The following is a 22,041-nucleotide window of genomic DNA, read 5'->3' on the forward strand; positions in this document are numbered from 1 at the left end:
CAGCTTAAGCCCTGCTCACCTTGTTGAGACCCATGTTGACTGCAACTGTAATGAACACTGATGCTTGTGTTTCTACCTTACGTCTCCGTAGCAAGAGGCACCTAATGACAATTCATGACACTAGCACTACTAACAACACAAATTGTGCAGAATACAATCTAAACACCATTCTTATAAAGTTGGTCACCAATACAGTAAATAGTTTTCCAGAAAGCTAGTAGTGAAAGTTTAATTATCCTGTAGAACCTTCACAAGGGAGGAGAAAGGGTTATCTTGAGTATGTCTTTCTCATCCTGGGATCTGTGTGGCCTGCCCCTCCTTTTTAGTTTTCACCAACATATCCTCCTCCCCTCTCTGGTGAAGGAGCTATTAGTTCTGAAAGTAAGCTGCAGTATCCCTTTTACTTTTATGTGTGTCAGTCAGTGGTAACTATACATTTAATCTTCTGGAGGTTTATATTGGCCAGAAATTCTGTCTCATAATTTATTAGTTTGTCATAATTTGTTATTTCCTAAATTTAATTTCCCTTTGATACATTCGAACCTTGTCAGTGTGCTTATTGAATAGATGAGTTTGTAGGATTTGGGTAACAAACTTAATGTAAATGATGTGTAATGACTATCAGCTTTACCAATTTACATACACAATATTTATCTATACACATTATATGCATGGATACAACTTAAACATCTGGCATCTCAGAACACACTGCCCAAGGTCCAGAGATACTGTTTTTGCAGCAATGTTCTCGGGGACAGAAGTTCATAGAGCTTGTGTCCCCACAGGTTTTTTAATTACTGACATTTATGCCAGTGAGATGCTCACCAGACAGATGCCTCTCTAACATTATGGCAATGAAGGCAGTTATATCGTCCAGTGTCCTGTACCGTCACCAGACAACATTCCGTTACACTCATTCAAGTTGGTGGTTTAGTTGAAACTATATTATATTTGTTTTACTGATGTTCAAGATTGATTCCTTTTGAAATAATTCCTCAGGCCATTTAAGACAGAGTACAATTCAAGGCCAGATTATTCACATTGTGCCTTGTCTTAAAACTGTTGTACCATTTTCAGTGCCTTGTCTTAAAACTATTGTACCATTTTCATTGTTTGATTTCTTATTATTGTGCACTGTGGGTAGACTATTAACCCTTTCCAATCCACTGTCGGACTGCATCTGACATTACGATTTTCTGCTCCAGCTCCAATGTTGGACAATGTCTCACACATTTCAATTATTATGCTTTCTGTCTGCTCCATTGTTGGAACTTGCTAGGTGCATGGCAGAACTTAGTATAAAGATCCAACAACTCAAAAGCCTATTATGAAAGTCAGTAGAAAACATTGTAACAGTGAGAGAGTTTATGCTATGAAAGCAGAAGTGAAATGTACTGCAATGAAGTTGTGGTAGCTTTCAGTATTAGGTACAGGGGTCATACCAATAATGGAGACAACACAGTGATATGACAATACTGCATTATTGCTCATCATCTGCCGTATTAGACATCCACGAGGTATTATGTTATAATGAACTAGCTTCTTTGGGGTTCACCCAGATTTTGCACTCAGCCACGTGTGTTCTCTGTTCACAGGAATTAGTCATGTTGGTGTCCCCATAGAGCTCCTCTCCCTGCATAGTGCAGTGCACCAGGAGGAGTGGTGCTCGGTGGATGTTGTTGAGCAGTTGGGTTTGCACAGATGCTCTTGACCAGCTGTGCTATGGCTTGCTGCCGATCAGGACCCAGCTGGAGCACTTATCAGTGTGATGAAAGTAACCAACTCCACCATAGACCCCACCATAGCTTGCTGCAAAGCAGCACATGGTTGGAATATTTCCTATCATAGACTGGCCTGCAGCACTTGTGCTGTATAGATGATTGGTGCCAAATGTTGGGGAGATCACTGTGTCAGCTGTTCTACTATTCACAGTGCAGTCTGAGGCACTTGGGATGGTACATCAATAAAAGAATCTGAAACTGCCTGTGACATGGTGTGCGGTAACTATCATTATGGTTCCCTTAGGGATATAATAGTGAGTACACCATCTGCTGACAAATGTGAAGATGTAGCAATGTAATCAACATACGTAGGTAACAAATATGTGTGTGAACTATTGAGATACCAGACCGTTATCTATCACATGATAGTAACGGCAGGTGTCCAATATCAAATCATTGTCTACAAGCTTCACATGGATGTTCTCTGGATCAAAGTGTGTTATGTTGAGTTTGTTGTTCTGGCTGGACCAGTGGCAGCTTGGGTTGTGTGCCAAGTCTCTGAAGTGAAATATGAACAATCTGTGGTTGCATTGGTGCTGTCATGCAAAAGATATAAGTGACAAAGTATTGTGGAACACTTATTCTCTGGATCAAAGTCTCTCATGTCAAGTGCATTGTTCTGGGTTGAATGGCAACAGCTTGGGTTGTGTGCTAAATCTCTGAAGCGATGTATGACTGAATTATGGTTTCACTGATGCTGTTATGCGAAAGGTATAACTGACGAAAGTACCGTGGAACACTTGTGGCATGTTTCCAAGTCTGGTAATTGTGTCCAGGTAGTGCATGGCCTGTTGCACTCCACTATACATGGCAATTGTATTTTCTAATAGTGTTTATGATGCAAGTAATGCAGTAGGCATGGTAGTCATGTTGTTGGTCATATTTAGTCTGACTTGTCCTACTGAATTGTGAACTGATATGAAATTCCAACAGTCCAGCAGTAGATTGTTTGATGGTTGGCCATTGTTTTGGTGTGCTGGACCAGGTTTTGTTTTGAGAAGCAACACCTGCAGTTATGTTCAGCTCGTGTTCAAGCTTAGGTTCACAGTTGTTATGCTGATTACAGCGATGATGCATATCACTCGTGCAATCCATGAGGTGTTGTCTCAGCGAGCTGGTGATGTGGTGTAACTGAAGAAAGATGGCTGAATTGCTACTGTGTATTATCACTATACAAAATGAAATGAGATTGTCACAGATCACTAATGTGATAACTTTCCCTATTACGTGCAGTGATCATATCAATAATGGACAGGACATGTCAATACGACAGCACTACATAATTGCTCATCAACCAACATACAAGACATCCACACAGTGCAGGGTTCTAAAATAAACTAACTTCTCTGGAGTCCAGATATTGCACACAGCTTTGTGTGCTACCTGTGCAGAGGCATTATTCACGCTGGTATCATCACAAAGTTAACATGTTCTTCCATTTGTGCATTGTATTTTGTAATTCAGTATTATCAAATCAGTCTTGCCAGGGAACTTCATTGTACGTTAGTCCACTCGCTCAATTTTTGTAAGTGTGAGATGTTTGTGACTCTGAAGAATCTAATTTTTTTAGTTTATCTGATATTTTTGGTGAGGTTGTTCAAACTAAAAATAATATCAACTATAAAAATCCTTCATTTTTAAATCTCAGTTATAAAGTTTTGGGAAACACAGTCTGTATCAAAACAAGAATAATAGAACTTAGTGTATTGTGTAGCGATCATTTTACAACAGGAAAACCCTATCTGAAAAAAAACTTGTGGATGCCATGGAGCATTTAAGTTGGAGAATTGTGACTCCTTGTTTCTTCTGGTCATTTGGCAGACAAAAATCTGTGTTCATATGTGATTATAAGTAATGAACACAGATGAAATGTTTATGTTTGGACTGATATAGTCAGTAATCAAACTACAGAGACTTACTAATTGCCAGCCAGGCTAAGAACACCAAATTACCTCATCTTTGTACTTTAACTTTTCTACATGCATTGTTGCTGAGTGTTGGTCCATCTTTGTGCAAGGGGTTACAACAATAAAACTGGCACAAAAAGTATTTTTGGAAATGTAATCTGAAATAAAGCAGACACATTTTTGCCTCTGTCAGTGGCTGTTTTCAAAATCTTTTGTAAAGATTTTCATTAACTTGGTAAGTTATTATGTTATGTGTCAGATTTATAAACATTTTCAAAGCAGATGTTATTATGGCCTCCCTGTAAATATCCAAATATTCAAGTCAGTGACTTAGTAGAGGGAGTGAGTCTGCTATGAAGAATCTGGTGTTTGCTGTTCCTGCATCAGAATACATTGTACAAATCTATATTTTATTGAAGTATCAACCATACAAGTGCAATTATTTCACAACATGCACCAATATTTGCATCACAAATGTACTATCCACAATGAAGCTGAAAATCAAAATTTAGTGTGTTTTCTATAAATCACTTAATGCAAATGACAGGAGGAGGAGGAGGAGGAGATTAGTGTTTAACTTCCCGTCGACAACGAGGTCATTAGAGATGGAGCGCAAGCTCAGCTGAGGGGAGGATGGGGAAGGAAATCGGCCGTGCCCTTTCAAAGGGACCATCCCGGCATTTGCCTGAAGCGATTTAGGGAAATCACGGAAAACCTAAATCAGGATAGCCGGAGACGGGATTGAACCGTCGTCCTCCCGAATGCAAGTCCAGTGCGCTAACCACTGCACCATCTCGCTCGGTAAATGACAGGAGGGCTCCTTTGAAAGGGCAGAACTGATCTCCTTCCCCATCCCCATACTTCTGTTGTCCTCCAACTCTTCAAAACTCATATTTTCAGCTCAGACAAAATAATAACTGCCAATGTTGTTTGATACATCATATTTCTTTTCTCTTGGAGGAACACATTGTTGTTGCTGTTAATGGACTTGTCAGGTTTTACATATGATGAGTGTTGAGATATAAAACATCATTCCAAATAAATTTTGCCTTGATGATATTAATTAAAAATGTGTTTCAGAAAGAACATACTAGATGGAGCATTTATTCAGTTACATAAATTGTAATGAAATAGTATTTTGTTGTATAGTTGAGTGTTAGTCCAGTGGGGCTTGTGGTTAGAAAATAACACAACAGTTTTCTGGTGGTAGGAGCATGTCAGATGTTGAAGCAGATGTGAATAGATTCTTGTTTAGCACGTAACATTTTGATTGAATGTTGCCTCTCCTTTGTCCTGCATGTAGATGACTTAAGGATAAAGCATTTGTTTGTTCCCTTATTAACAATTAATTGCCTGCATATTTGCTTTTGTGCTTTGGGCTTTTGTTTGTGAGTAATTGTTAAGAAATATTTGTTGGCATTGTTGCTACACATTGGGTAACCTATTTATTGCCTACCAGGGTGTCAAGATATTGGCAGCAAGGACGTCAGCAGTGGAAGTGTAACTTCAGAATATAGCAGCTAATACCTTTTGAACATCTAGTCCAGTCACCTTACTGCATTTCATGTGGTGTAAGCATGTCAGTGAATTGTATGTATTTGCTCATCTTCATGTAATAAACCATAGAACTTCATTTATGAAAGACTAAGTATTTAAGTAGAGGAGCTTTGGTTATTGGCCTGAATCATGCAGATAGTGCACAATTTTGTCACACTCATTAAAGCACTCTTGTTCTACAGATAGAATTCTTTGTTAAGCATTGCTTTGCATAACAAAATGAAACAGTTCAGACCTGCAGCAGTAGCTCTTAGCTCCTTTTATGATGTGCTGCTGCAATAAATCAGTAACAGGTTTCCATTTACCTAGATTATTATGTCTGAAAAGTGTCTTAGCATATGACTGTCTAAAATATTGCTAACATCAAGTGAGATTGTAGGGGTGATTCATACTGCAATCAATATTTAACTATTAAATCTGTGGAATATATGCATCCTGCTGTTGCAGTCAGGCAAAGATATTGTCATATCTGGGTTTTTAGCATCAGGACCTTCTGTACTCATCAGTTGACTTACTTGAAGTCTTGTATCCAAAATATTGTGGATAATGTGGATAAAAACCTCGGAAGAAAATGTCATATCTTAAGACTGTTTTTAATTTTTGTTGGAATGTGATAACTGATGTAATCTACAATTAGATGACAAAAATGTGCACTTGAATGGCTTCTGTGATTGTAATGGTGTGCTTTTTATTATTATAATTGAATTTGCATAACAAATTAGATATATGTCTTTGCAAATGTGTTCTCTTTTATGTGGCTGTTCATAGACTTCTGGAATGAAACTCATTGCTAACTGTTGTTTGACATCCTTCCACAGTAACAAAAGTATCGACCAATACGTTTATTTGCACACAATTTCTGTCACAAAGTATGATTTTACTAGCCATTATTTAACCTTAAATGAACTCATTCATAAAGTAATTAGAGGAGCAATAGTGTTATATGGAATCAGTATCCATTATTGTAAGATTTGTGTAAATGGTTTTTATGGACCTCACATAACAATCTTGAGAAAATAATTCAACTTGGTGCTTTTGTAGTAATTAACTTCCACAGGTAAATGAGATTTTTCACATGAGATAGCTAATACAGCTTTGAGAACTATGCCAGTTCCAGCTATTGATTTTGCACTTTCTTTCTCCATTCCTTGATGCCTGTGAACAAACAATGGACAGACTGTGAAGAAAAGAGATTCTGAGAATTGGAATGTACTTCTCCTGACACTTTAAGGATGCTGAATTTAAAAGAGACAACATTATGCATGACTTGCCTTGAACTGGATAATGTATTTTTAATAGTATTATTTGGTAATTATTGCATCATGCAAGTACATGATCCTTGATGTTCTATTGCTGCTTCTAACACATGTATATTGATGCTCTACGATATAAAGTCTCTGTTGTACAGCTGGGAGAATGTTGCATATTGATTGGTTAATTAAGCTGCCTATTTTAGAAACACTGCTGCTCATTTTCAGGGATAGTTTGCTTGTGGTTCTTCCCCATATCTGATTTATATTTCTCATTGATTTTCAACAGTGCTGATTAATTTGAGTCAGTGGTAATCTAATGTCATAATCAGCGTATCAGGAGACTGATGTGAGCACAATGCCTGATAAGTGTATTTTTTAGCGCATATTCAAAAAAAGTTTTCTCTCTCACACACACACACACACACACACACACATACACACACACACACACGTGGATGAACACATACATATGAGCAAATTAGTTATACACATCTGACTAGTAGCCTGCCCTGTAGCACTCATTTTGCCATTATGGTGGTTAGGGGGCTTCTGGTGTTGACTCTGTGAGACAGCAAAAGCATTGGACAATTTCTCAGATTTGTTCAAAAAAGACTGACCTTTACATAGATAGAGTATTTCTCAAATGATTCTAACACAATTTTGGAACAATAAAGTGATGTCTTGTTTTGGTGGTGGTGCTACAGATATTCAAACAGGTACAGATGGGTGGACAATAGGCTACTGTATCAGTCACTAGTGGGAGACAATGGCATCCACAGCAGAGTCCCCATTCGATCTCATGTAAATGATTGTTACCTGAGTCTATTTCCACTACCTACCAGAATTGTACCTTGTTGGTAAGTAGTATGCATCACCTCATGTAGTTTTTGAAGTACTTGTACCCTGCTGTTGGCATGTTCAATGTGTACAATGACTCATCAATTCAGGTGAATTTTTGAATTCTTTGGAGTCCAACTTCAGTGCTCCTATACCAATGCCTTTCTTTCTTTCTTTCTTTCTTTCTTTCTTTCTTTCTTTCTTTTTTTTTCTTTTTTTTTTTTTTAAACCTGTGAGATGCAGTGAGAAGAGTTGCTCATGTTGAGTCATGGAGTAATTATTTCATAGCAAGCAGGTGATTTTGGATGGTATCGGTGCTTAACTGTTACTGTTACACAATGTTGCTGTATCAATGAAAATAATTAATTTTTGAAGCCACAATATAATATTTATAGTTAAGAAAAATGTGCTTAGCAAGTGGCAGGAGGAGGAAACACACATAAAAGATACGAAAATTCTCAAGCTTTTGGAGCCAGTGATACCTTATTCTGGCAGAAAGGTTGAAGGGAAAGGAAGAGGGATGAAGGAAAGTGACTGACGAGGTTTAGGAAATGGTGAGAACTGTGGAAAAGTCTCCAGAACCCTGAATTAGGGGAGACTTACTGGATAGGATGAGAAGGAAGAGTCTTTCCTACCCATCCTGCTCAGTAAATCTCCCATGACCCAGGATTCTGTGGACTTTTCTGTAACTGTGACCAGAAACTTGTGCAATTCCATTTACTTTAGGTGTGTTATCTCCTGCTGCTGCTGCTTGGTGCCTAGATTTCTTTTATCTATGGATGTTTCATTATTCATTGTTGGATTGATTTGTGATTTCTTGCACTGTGGCCTCTTTGTCAGCTGTCACAATTCACTAAAGTCTACAGTACTCTGTCAACAACACATTGTTGACCATGGCAGTTGTCTTTAGTGCCATTGGCTTGCCCTGAACTAATATCTCGCAGAAGCGTATGAAAAGCCTAGGTCACGCGTGACGTTCAAGAATTTCAAATGCATTGGGCATGCACAATCTGATCATAATCAAATGAGCTCAAATTTTGTATCTTACCCTTTCATCTTCAACTTTAACGTTGTTGACCAGTACAAGGTCTGATGGCATCCCATTCACATGACGTGGTGCATTATTCCTTGAACCAAGTGATAGGATCTCTCTAATGCAGCCATAAGGGCACTTCTGTGTTTGTCATTTCTATTCTGTCCTTTGTTTTAATGTCTTTTGTTTTCTTTGATATAAATGGTTCATCTGTATTAGTATTTAAACGCATTATGTGTTATAAAGCCAATATTCAGTGATGTATATAATCAGAGCACAACTGCAGTTATGCTAGTGCCAGGTAGTAGAGATTAGCCAGGATGTTACATCAATGATATTCCTTATTGGGATGGTTGCTTAGCAAACAAGCCTTCTCCAGAAGTGGAAAGAATGTTCTTTCTCTTTTGAAAAGAGAAGGAAATCACTTTGTGTAAGTAGGTTGCTTAAATTTCTGAAATCAGGATTCCTGAATTTATTTAACTGTTCAGCCTGCAATAATGATGGTGTGATGGTACAAGATCGTATGTGTGACTGCCTTTGGACACCCCCTAGAGTCATTTGAAAATGTTGAAAAGTTGGACCAGGATGGTTCCTTGAATAAATCTTTGACATATAGAAAGTGGAGGAAAGAAATCAATTTCCCAGTAAATATGAAAATCACTTTAAAGTTTCAAGAACGACATGGAATTCTGTTAATAAATGCTCAATAATGGTGGTTCCAGCAGGCCAAAATTGATATCAGTGTTGCAAATGATGACCAAAAATACTTCTACTCACAAGAATTATTGTTGAAGAGGCTGCATTCTGCCCAGATGCCCCACAATAATGTTCAGCCAGCAAATAAGAACAGACCAAGTAATGTGTCCAAAAGAGCAATATTCACATTATTCATTAAAAGTGAACTCATGACCACAATCAGATTTGAAGCAGGTAAGATACAATAACTGCTGATTGGTATGATGAGGGTTTTTTTTCCTTTCAAAAGAATGCAGAACAAGCAGGCAATTGACAAGTCTGTATATAATCTTGTTCCATCACTGTGATATGGACCTTCACAAAGTAGACGAAACTTCAGGGGACAAAGACACCTATGCCAGCATTACAACTTCAATCTTATCATATGTTCATTCTTTTTCTTCTTCAAAGCAGAAGAAGCCACGTTGGGTACTGTTTGCAATAGTCAGAAGTCTCTCTCTCTCTCTCTCTCTCTCTCTCTCTCTCTCTCTCTCTCTCTCTCTCTCTCTCTCACACACACACACACACACACACACACACACACACCCTCACCCTCACCCTCACCCTCACCCTCACCCTCCCTCTCCCTAGAAATGTTCCTAAACAACCTTACCAAGGATACATATAATTTAGTTTTCTCTAAGTGATTTGAAGTTGCTATAATAGAAGGCAGAAGTGCATGTTTGGCAAAACAGGAATTTGAATTTACTTTCCTGAGATTTTCATGGTGACTGTTGTATAGAGAGATGGTATGTACATATTATACATAGGAGTAAAAATTTGTTGATTTGTCAAAAATGTTTCTCACTTTCTAATGCGAAGAGGAAGTAGATCATGCCAGAATTGATAGAGAACTCAGTAAGATGATCAGCCATACACTGAACAGATGAAATTATAGTTGGTGAGATTCACAATAATGAAATTTTAAAATCATCCATGTACACTTTCCAAGGTAATTCAAGTGAAAGTGGTGCTCACAGTAAATTTGCTACTGTGAACACTATGTTGATGACAGCAATAAAGTGAGTTTTATAAGTAAATTTTATGCATTACTTTGTATTATGTTTTCTTGCTCTTATTGCCAAATAGCAGTTACTTTACTGGAAGAAAGGTAACTGGCAAATTTTCCTAGGTGTTTTCAGGTATCCCAGTTTCATGTCCAACATATTTTCTTAATCTAAATCATACCTAATCTTATCTCACTTGTAGTCTCTCCACAGTTATATTTCTGCAGCTGATTGCTTGTCCCCACTGTTAATCTTCTACACAAATTTCTAGTTAATAATTTCCATAGTTTAGTCCACACTACCCCATGCAACTAATTATCTCTTGTTATAATTTTTCTGTACAACTACTGCGATCTCACAACTTTTGTGATCCCTTTGTAGTCAAAGATAATATTCCTTTAATTTAGTACCAACCAGTTTTATCATTTTAGCCCATCTTTAGTTTCTTTACTGTATCAATTAACTTTAGAAACTACACCTAGTTACTTCAGTCCCAATTCTCACCCTCTCCTTTTACTCCTAATCATATTGGTACCCTACTGCACTCAGTAGATCAATGTGACTTATCTTTATTTGTTCTGTTATGAAGTTTTCATAATTTCTGTTTCAGTGTTACAGTACGTGGATTTAAGGCAAGTTATCTCAAGTCATTCACTAATTTGTGTTATTTATATGCTTTCTCCTAGTTACAAATGGCAGAAAGATGCAGCAGTGAGAGTCAGAAGATTGTTCAGAAGTCAAACATCTAAAACAATTTGGTAGGCTCATGTCTGTATAGCATTTTAATTGTGTGTGTCAATTGAAAGGTGCATAAAACAGAGAGGTTTTGAAACAATAACACACTTATAACAGCAAGACACAATCAGAAAGCACCCACAAACTGGGTAAATGAACTGTTGAAAGTGGTATTATTTCAGAAATAGTTGAGTTATCTAATAGTAGTACACTACACACGAATGTCTGCATATTTTGCATGTTTCATGACCACTGACAGTAGATGCAGGTTCTATTACTAACAGTGCATAATATTTTAATATTTCTACATATGTCTAATTTTGATGCAGATTTATTCTGAACCTTGACTCATACTATGTTTAGGATTTGCTTGTCAGAATATTGTGCTCTGTGTTTGCCAGATCAGTGATTTATATGCTGTTCTGTGTATTAGAAAGTTACCCTTGAATGAAATTATGTTTAATTTCTGTTGTAGAGTAAGAGAGTACTAGGTGGACATGACTTGCACGTGTGTTAGTGCATGCGTACGTGTTTTCAGGAAGAGATAAAAATTATAATAAATTGTTTACTCATCCTCACTCAGAACCAGTAGTTGTCATTTAACTGTTTAAATCATACTAATAACACACTTTTAAACAATGTTCTATTTAACAGACAGAACTCATCTTTAAGATGATGTGATCTGTCTGTTCCTTACCTCTGCTTTGGTTTTGAAGTATGCCATGTGTATAATAATATGAATTAGGTAACTTGTCAGGTAAATAAAAAATGCTAAGTAGTTCAAGATGGAGTACACAAGTATCTCCTAATTAATGAGAAAATGTCCAAGTTATACAGAAGATCCTACAGCTGTAAGCAGAAATTGATGTATGTTGTAATAGTTTGAGAAAGAATGTCCTGTCATTATATCATTGGAAACCTGTTCTTCAGAAGTATAGTCTGATAAAATTTGCTGAGTGTGTAATGCACAAAATTTTAAATGTAGGATAAATAACAAATGTTCTTGTTGGAATTCAAATAATGGTAGGAGTAAAGGTAACATCTCACTGAATGGTCTAGTGCTGAATCAACTGTAGTCACATGAATAAAACTGAGAATGTTTCTAGCTTTCAGATGAATCTACATTTACATGATTACTCTACTATTCACAATAAAATGCCTGGCAGAGGGTTCAGTGAACCATCTTCAAGCTGTCTCTCTACTGCTCCACTCTTGAATGGTGCAGGGGAAAAACGAGCACTTAAATTTCTCTGTGGGAGCCCTGATTTCTCTTATTTTATCGTTATGATCATTTTCCCCCATGTAGTTGGGTGTCAGCAGAATGTTTTTGTAATCCGAGGAGAAAACTGGTGATTGAAATTTCATGAGAAGATCCCGCTGCAATGAAACATGCCTTTGTTTTAATAATTGCCACTCCAATTCACATATCATGTCTGTGGCACTACCTCCAATATTTTGTGATAATACAAAACAAGCTGCCCTTCTTTGTACTTTTTTGATGTCATCTGTCAGTCTCACTTGAAGCAGATCCCACATTGCACAGCACTACTCCATAATAGGGTGGACAAGTGTGGTTTTAGCAGTCTCTTTAGTAGACGTGGTGCACCTTCTAAGTGTTCTGCTAATGAATCGCAGATTGTCTGTGTGATCGTTCCAAGTTAGGTTATTTGTAATTATAATCCCTAAGTATTTAGTTGAGTTTAAAGCCTTTAGATTTTTGTGACTTATCGCATAATTGAAATTTTGTGGATTTCTTTTAGTACTCATGTGAATACTTTCACACTTCTCTTTATTTAGGGAAAATTGTCACTTTTCGCACTGTACAGATATCATATCTAAATCATTTTGCAATTTGCTTTGGACATCTGATGACTTTACAAGAAGGTAAATGACAGCAACATCTGCAATCAATCGAAGATAGCTAATCAGATTATCTCCTATGTCATTAATATAGATCAGGAACAATAGAGGGCCTATAACATTACCTTTGGGAATGCTGAATATTACTTCTGTTTTACTTGATGACTTTCCGTCTATTACTATTAACTGTGACCTTTCTGACAGGAAACCACAAATCCAGTTGCACAACTGAGGTGATATTCCATAGGAACGCAATTTGCTTTGAAGACACTTGTGAGGGATAATGTCAAAAGCCTTCTGGAAATTTAAAAATATGGAATCAATTTGCCATCCCCTGTCAATGGCACTCATTACTTCATGGGTATAAAGAACTAGTTGTGTTTCACAAGAACAGTATTTTTTGAATTCATGCTAACTGTGTGTCAATATATTTTCTTCTTCATAATGTTCAAATACAGTATATGTTCCAAAACTGTACTGATAAATCGATGTTAGTGATATGGGCATGTAGTTCAGTGGATTACTCCTACTTCCCTTTTTGGTTATTGGTGTGATTTGAGCAATTTTCCATTCTTTAGGTACAGATCTTTATGTGCACAAGGGATTGTATATAACTGCTAAATACAGAGCTATTATATCAGTGTTCTCTGAAAGGAGTCCAACTGGTATACAATCTGGACTAGAGGTCTTGCCTTTATTAAGTGATTGAAGCTGCTATTCTGTCTCTGTCATAGGAATAATCCTTGCAACACATTCCTCAATCCTGTAATTCTTCTTTCTCAATCTCAATTAGCTCCTGTCCTACTCCCACCTCCACCCCTGCCTTGCAATCGTAAGTTCCCTCATTGTGCACTCACGTCCTAGTCTCCACAGTCTCCTCCTTCCTGTTTTCTGCCTCTTCATCCTGATTAACTCCATATGCCCGTGCTCAGAATGAGCTTATCAATGCCACATTCATATACTGTGCACTTACTACATCTCATTCCCAGCCATCAGCCGACCTTTCCCAAACCTCCCACCTGCTTTCTGCCTCCTTTCCCCCTTATCACCTCTTATCGAAGTTTAACTGATGTCCCATTTCAGTGTATTGAGGTTTTACATTATAGGTGTGTGTGTGTGTGTGTGTGTGTGTGTGTGTGTGTGTTTCTATAGCTGTGAAGTAGGATTCATCCAAAAGATAGTAATGTCCTCAGTCTTGTTTATGTAAATATCAATGATTCAATTCCCTACACATACATATTAGTCAAGGAATCATATACTGGGCCGCCAGTAGCAACACAAACTGTACAGCAAGATGATAAAGACCACATTACTTGACTCACTATTAACAAGCTGTTAAGGATCCATAAGACAAGGAGTCAGTACATTTCAAAGACTGGATCAGTACTTTAGAACTGTTAACATTAAAATTTTGTATACAGTTCCCTTAACAGAAGTGCTGTATTTTCCTAGAATCTCCCACCAAATTTAAATCTTTCATTTACTTTCTTTGCTACTGTTTTTAAGAGTTTGTGTATATCTCTTATTGCTTTGTGGTATTACACCTTAGCACTTAAACAGTGTGACAAATTCTAGAAGCTTACCACTAACTCTGAATGCATGCATAATTGGTTTTTTTCCTTTGATTTTCATTAATTTATAACAGATTGACTATGCCATTTCATGTTAAATGTTAATAAGCATTATGGCATTATTTGTTTATTGCATGCTGTATTGTGCACACTTTGTATTTACGGATGTAATTAAAATATACACAATTTTTGAGTGGACTAAATATTTTTTCTTAACAGAAAGCAAGTTCTCTTTTACTTATTTTTAAATGTAAACGATTTTTTTTGCAGTTTTAAATGGTAGTTTTGAATACTGTTAAAGAGTTGGAGCCAGTGTTTGTGAACCAATTGCATGAAACTATTTTAGTCATCAGATCTTTCCTTAATGAAAATTTACTGTTTTCTAGTAATGGCCTTTTACTCTGTTTCTTTGTCTAATTACCATGTATTTCTTTTTATGATTAGATATCAGGCCTCACTCTGTCTGTGGATGAAGAAAATCTGGCTACACTGTATCTTGCAACAATTCAAGCTCTGTCGGTAAGTTACCAGCAATTCATCAGTCAACTGAATGTTTTCAGTGGCTTTTGTAGTTTGTATATAAGTTATGGAAGATTTGTCACTGAAACTAACTAAGTATGGCAGCGAAAAAATTAATCTGCACTTGATATTTTTATCAAAAAATATTATCTGTTCTTGTACCACATTAGAAACAACTGAAGTGAGGTAAAAAATAATTGGAAAATAAGACTCTCTTCATACAATCACAAATTTGAATTTGTTAATTGCTGATGCAGTTCAGTATTTCACATTATCATATTTTAGTGGATTTAGAATCTTTATTCTGTATAATAGATGAACAGATATGCAGTTAGAAGGATTGTACTGTATAGAATGCCTTTGCTTTAGATTGACACTACAAACAGATAATGTGTATTACTATTTTGAAAACTGGTTGTATTCCAGTATACTTTAAATAAATATTAGACCTTATAATATCATTTCACTGGAAAAACTTAAATGCGTATTGCATGGCACATCATGTAGTTATGTGGTTCATGTATATAGGGAGCATACTTGAACCTCTACTTCAAAAGTATTGCTTTACTTGAAACTTTATGGGTACAATCCACCTGTAAGATTAAATTATAGTTTCCTCTTTTTCATCATTTGTGTCTATATAAATGTTGCACTGTTGTTATATATTTTTTACAGTTTTTGAAACTGTACTGTCAGTTTTAAGTTTTTGTCACATTCTGTCCATGAACATTACTATTATTAATACACAGAAAATATTGAAAGCACTTTCTTTAAAGAGTGAGAAATAATACAGAGGCATGAGAAAACTATCCTCAAAAATATAAAGCAAGAAGTTTATTGGTGACACAAACCTTAATGAAGACCTTCATGATTTTAAGAAAAGTATACATATTAAGATATTTGTGCCTATCATTGATCAATTAAAGAAAAGCTCATAGAAAGTAATGTAGCTACCTCATATGGTGGTACTCATTGATTTTGAAAAGGAGTTACATCGAATGAACATAAAATGTCTTTGGCATAACTGAGGTTATATCTATATCTGAAAGACATTGAAAACATCAAATGATACCCATATTATTGTGATGAACAAATGATCACAAATGAAGATGTGCATTGGTGTGATGTGCATTGGTGTAGCAGCATCTTAACCACACTTTCAAAATATGTCACTAAAATTCTTCACATGTTTGGAAACTTTTCATTTGTGCCAAATGGAGTTAAATTGCTAGAAAGAGTACATCACTTCTCTCCTCCGCCTCCTCCTCTTCCTCTTCCTCTTCACGCCAGTGATCGACCTGTCTCTCAGTCTTCATCTAGGTTTCTTGCCAGCTATTGCCATTTCATGAGCCTGTCTCAGTATCCTACTAAACCTATTCTTTTAACACCCAAATACTAGCTTGATCTCATATTTTCAATGGTCTTTTGCATGAGATTCTCTTTCGCTATTTCTGTCACCTTCTTATTCATTACTCTATCCACTCTAGTAAGTCCTACTCTACTTCTATGAACTTTCATCTCACAAGCGTGCATCCTGCACATGTGCCATTTCTTCATTTCCAACATTTATCATGCTTGTGTGAGCACTGGAACACAATGTGCTCAGTATAATACTCGCTTAGTTTTTGGAGGTACACTCTTGCTCCTGACTAGGCTTCTTACAATATCCAAAACTCCATGGGCTTGCCTTTCACTAATTTGCTGATGGATGAGTTTGACAAATTAATGGTTTCAGCTTCTTAGTCTGGATGTCAGTCACATGCACAACAGGATAAGGAAATAGAACTAAACAGATTCCAAGTCCAGCAGAGAACAATTGAATATAATTTAATAGAGAAGACGGGAGTAGAAATTCAAATTCATTTTATAAATTTGTTGTTTTGTATTAGGTCTTCTTTATGGAAACAAAATAATAGGTAGGGACTAAAAAGTGCAAAAACCATTTTAAGGGAGCAGAAATGAAATTTCTTATATGAATGCTTAGATGTACAGTGTGAAATGGAGAAGAACAGATGAGCTTAAATTTTACAGTATCGGGAAAAAAGGAAACAGAAGAAGCTGAAGAGTTTATAACACTGATAAGGAAAAATAATAAAAATAACAAAAGGAGATAAATGTTTCAGTGGAGTTGTGGAAGAAGAAAAAGAAAGGGACAGAAAGATGACTGGAGTATTATGTTTTGTCAACATCAGTGCAATTAGAGATGAAGCACTAGTTCAACTAGACACAGATGGAGCAAGAAATCAGCCATTGCCTTATGAAGGAAACCATCAGAGCATTTATCTAAAGTGTTATAGGATTTTTTTTAAACTTACGATGTCTGGAGAGCATTACTACTATTTTGAATTGTAAAACTGAATGGGAGAACACAACAGCCAAGGTCAGTTTTGTCAGGTCGCAATTGAGACAGTTTTAATTAGTAATACTCCACTGTACTCATTTGTTGTGAGTTACTAAGTGGCTTGAAAAAACTTCTAATGTGGTCAGGAAACATGATCCCTGATGTGTGAAGTGTACCGTTGTAATACAATGAGTTTGTTTTGTTTTTATTGCTTTTCACTGAACTCCTGTATCGGACACACTTTTATTTCAATAAATACATTCATATCAATCATAAATGTTAATTAAGTTCTGTTTTTATGTGTTCCCACTTTTTTGTTTTCAAGGCTGGTGTGAAAGAATAGATCAGCATTTAAAAATATAATGGAAAATGTGGTAAACCCACTGAGGAACTTAACTGATATCATATACATTAAATACAACTGTCTCCTTAATTTCACCATGATCCATTGAATATTGCCTTGAGAATTTGTCCTTTTTAATTATGTTGAGATATTCTTCAGTAAATCTTAATTTCCCCACATCTGGATTGATATTTTTCTCAAAATAGTACTGATTAAACACCTTATAGCATCCTCACAACACACGAGATGTAACTGAAAACAGATACATTGACAAAATTGGATAAAATGCCCAAAATATTGCATTGGTGGTCATACTGTGTGTGGGATTAGGACAAGTGGCTTTGTTCGTACTTCTATCAAAGAACACAGAAAATAATCATCACTCCCCATACAGCAAACTGTCCTTCCAAACAGAGACATGTAATGGAAGATGCCCTCTGTTTCATTGTCATCCTAATCTCTTTAAGTTCTGTGGTAATTATTTGACCAAAATGCAAACTTTGTTTGCAGGTAATATGGCTTTACTTATTGAAAAGCATGAAGCAGAAGAAAATTCTGATTGCATCCGTAATACACCCTACAATTTAGAAATAATTTTGTCATCTGAATATGATGACCCTGATAAATCTAAAAATCTGAATAAATGTTCAGGACCAAATATTTAAAAGGCCAAGAATTAAGAATAATTATAAAAGTAAATACATACCACAAATAGAGTCTAGTAAATTTCAGACCCTCTAATCTAAATAAGAATGTGAATATCTAGTGCCATGAACATGTACTAATGGAAAATAATCTATCGGTACTAAGGTTCAGCATATTTTTTGGCAGAAATTCAAATAATGTATTACTGAAGCTCCAGAGGCAAAACATATGCACCCAACAGAATCATATTGCCAGGTATTTCAAAACCTAAAACTTTTAACAGTTCTCTATCTCTAAACATCTATGAAATTGTACTCTTTTTACATAGTAAATCATAATTATTCAAGGAAAATAATTTTGATCACGGTGTACAATATTTTAATAAAAAATAATAACAAAATAATAATAATAATAATAATAATTTATCGATATAAAAAACCTACATTATGGACAGGTAGACAATTTAAGAAAATTCTTTATAGAACAAGCAGAAACTAGCAAAATACACAAAGCAATCACTCACATAAATACAACGGCTACACCATTGCAATTTTGTAATCTCTTCTACAACCCTTTAGATCACATAACGTCAACAGATACAAAGAAAGTAAATTGGAAAAAGAAAACACTGCATGGCAAGCACCTGTTTCATCTATCACAGCCACACATCGATCAAGACGCATCCAACACATGGCTAAGAAAAGGCAATATATACAGTGAGACAGAAGGATTCATGATTGCAATACAGGATGAAACAATAAACAGATATTAGAGCTAGCATATTATTAAAGATCCCATTACCACAACAGATAAATGCAGACTTTGCAAACAAATAGAAACGATATATCACATCACAAGTGGATGTACAATACTAGCAAATACAGATTACACCAAAAGACATGACAATGTAGCAAAAATAATACATCAACAACTTGCCATACAACATAAACTAATAAAACAACACGTTCCCACATACAAGTATGCACCACAAAATGTACTGGAGAATGATGAATACAAATTATACTGGAACAGAACCATTATAACAGATAAAACACCACCACATAACAAACCTGACATGATACTTACCAATAAAAAGAAAAAATTAACACAACTAATCGAAATATCAATACCCAATACAACAAATATACAGAAGAAAACAGGAGAAAAAATTGAAAAATACATCCAACTGGCTGAGGAAGTCAAGGACATGTGGCATCAGGATAAATTTGACATTATACTAATTATACTATCAACTACAGGAGTCATACCGCACAATATCCACCAGTACACCGACACAATACAGCTACATCCAAACGTATATATACAACTACAGAAATCTGTAATTATTGATACATGTTCAATTACTTGAAAGTTCCTAAGTGCAATGTAACATACACTCCTGGAAATTGAAATAAGAACACCGTGAATTCATTGTCCCAGGAAGGGGAAACTTTATTGACACGTTCCTGGGGTCAGATACATCACATGATTACACTGACAGAACCACAGGCACATAGACACAGGCAACAGAGCATGCACAATGTCGGCACTAGTACAGTGTATATCCACCTTTCGCAGCAATGCAGGCTGCTATTCTCCCATGGAGATGATCGTAGAGATGCTGGATGTAGTCCTGTGGAACGGCTTGCCATGCCATTTCCACCTGGCGCCTCAGTTGGACCAGCGTTCGTGCTGGACGTGCAGACCGCGTGAGACGACGCTTCATCCAGTCCCAAACATGCTCAATGGGGGACAGATCCGGAGGTCTTGCTGGCCAGGGTAGCTGACTTACACCTTCTAGAGCACCTTGGGTGGCACGGGATACATGCGGACGTGCATTGTCCTGTTGGAACAGCAAGTTCCCTTGCCGGTCTAGGAATGGTAGAACGATGGGTTCGATGACGGTTTGGATGTACCGTGCACTATTCAGTGTCCCCTCGACGATCACCAGAGGTGTACGGCCAGTGTAGGAGATCGCTCCCCACACCATGATGCCGGGTGTTGGCCCTGTGTGCCTCGGTCGTATACAGTCCTGATTGTGGCGCTCACCTGCACTGCGCCAAACACGCATAAGACAGAAGTGACTCTCATCGCTGAAGACGACACGTCTCCATTCGTCCCTCCATTCACGCCTGTCGCAACACCACTGGAGGCGGGCTACACGATGTTGGGGCGTGAGCGGAAGACGGCCTAACGGTGTGCGGGACCGTAGCCCAGCTTCATGGAGACGGTTGCGAATGGTCCTCGCCAATACCCCAGGAGCAACAGTGTCCCTAATTTGCTGGGAAGTGATGGTGCGGTCCCCTACGGCACTGCGTAGGATCCTACGGTCTTGGCGTGCATCCGTGCGTCGCTGCGGTCCAGTCCCAGGTCGACGGGCACGTGCACCTTCCGCCAACCACTGGCGACTACATCGATGTACTGTGGAGACCTCACGCCCCACGTGCTGAGCAATTCGGCGGTACGTCCACCCGGCCTCCCGCATGCCCACTATATGCCCTTGCTCAAAGTCCGTCAACTGCACATACGGTTCACGTCCACGCTGTCGCGGCATGCTACCAGTGTTAAAGACTGCGATGGAGCTCCGTATGCCACGGCAAACTGGCTGACACTGACAGCGGCGGTGCACAAATGCTGCGCAGCTAGCGCCATTCGACGGGCAACACCGCGGTTCCTGGTGTGTCCGCTGTGCCGTGCGTGTGATCATTGCTTGTACAGCCCTCTCGCAGTGTCCGGAGCAAGTATGGTTGGTCTGACACACCGGTATCAATGTGTTCTTTTTTCCATTTCCAGGAGTGTATACCGTACAGTTAAAAGGAAGTCACGCTTGATCAAGGTCTGCGTCAGTTTCCTTTTTTAACCAGACATAATGTCTGAGAAAGGAAAGAAATAATAATAGTAGTAAGAACAAACCAATACAAGAAATGTAGATAATTTCATCTTACTGTTCATGGATTAAAGTTACATGCTCAGACCCCACAGTAAATGGAAATTAAAAGAACAAACTAGAAGACAAGAACTGTTAGAATATGAACGTAGTGCACAAGTTATACTTTTATTGCAATGAACTGTGTGACATGAAACTTCCCAGAGGATTAAAACTGTGTGCCAGACAGAGACTCAAACTTGGGATCTTTGCTCTACTTACTGAGCTACCCAAACATGACTCACAGCCTGTCCCACAGCTTTACTCCCATCAGTACCTCATCTCCTATCTTCTAGCACAGAGTACTTGCCGACAAAAAGCAAAGGTCCCAAGTTTGAATCTCGGTCTGACAAACAGTTTTAATCCTCCAGGAAGTTTCATATCAGCGCACACACTGCTGCAGAGTGAAAATTAATTCTGGAATGTTGTTACATATTTTTGATGTGTCTCCTTTCATCCACATCAATGTTTTAATAAATGTATGTCATGAGGCAAATAACCAATTCATGTTAATGCACTTCATCAGGAACATAAACATGGCAATTTCCTTGCAGTTAAGAAGCTCAAAATCAATAGGTACACTTGTGACTGGATAGACACTGTAGGGAGCTATGGAAGGAACTACAATGGATTCACATTTTTGGAGATAGTTGAAGAATTGCTGGATCTAGATTTGCTTTCTTTTCTCCAACTTAAATTTTCCTCAATAAGAATGAATGAGGAAAGACAGCCACTCATAGATATATCATGAAATTGAAACACTTAGCAGTATGAAGACTTGCAAGCTTTTGAGCTACCATTCTTCCTGTAATTTATCAACATGTTATCCCCACACACAGCCACATAAATATTCAAATGCACCCACCCATAGTTGTGTTGATGATGATTGTTTATGAAAGGTTGCTCAGGTTGACAAAAGTGAGGGAAGAGGAAGTGAGTAAAGCAACTTTCCAGTAGACCACAGTTGGGCTGTGATTTCAACAGCTGAATC

The 22,041-nt window shown here is 37.3% G+C and overlaps 1 protein-coding gene and 1 non-coding gene across 3 annotated transcripts in view; one reads left to right on the forward strand and one right to left on the reverse strand.

Moving 5' to 3' along the window:
- Positions 1–22,041, forward strand: part of LOC126345210 (FGGY carbohydrate kinase domain-containing protein) — a 134,022-nt gene that overhangs the window by 85,533 nt on the left and 26,448 nt on the right. For both annotated transcript variants that reach the window (XM_050002083.1, XM_050002084.1), the window contains exon 8: positions 14,721–14,795. In XM_050002083.1, the coding sequence (XP_049858040.1) occupies positions 14,721–14,795 (75 nt within the window). The remainder of the gene's footprint in view (positions 1–14,720; positions 14,796–22,041) is intronic.
- On the reverse strand, positions 4,415–4,487 carry Trnaa-ugc (transfer RNA alanine (anticodon UGC)). The gene has a single exon. It is a non-coding gene; the product is annotated as a tRNA-Ala (tRNA).

The sequence above is a fragment of the Schistocerca gregaria genome, chromosome 1, assembly GCF_023897955.1.
Source record: "Schistocerca gregaria isolate iqSchGreg1 chromosome 1, iqSchGreg1.2, whole genome shotgun sequence".
Classification (NCBI taxonomy): domain Eukaryota; kingdom Metazoa; phylum Arthropoda; class Insecta; order Orthoptera; family Acrididae; genus Schistocerca; species Schistocerca gregaria.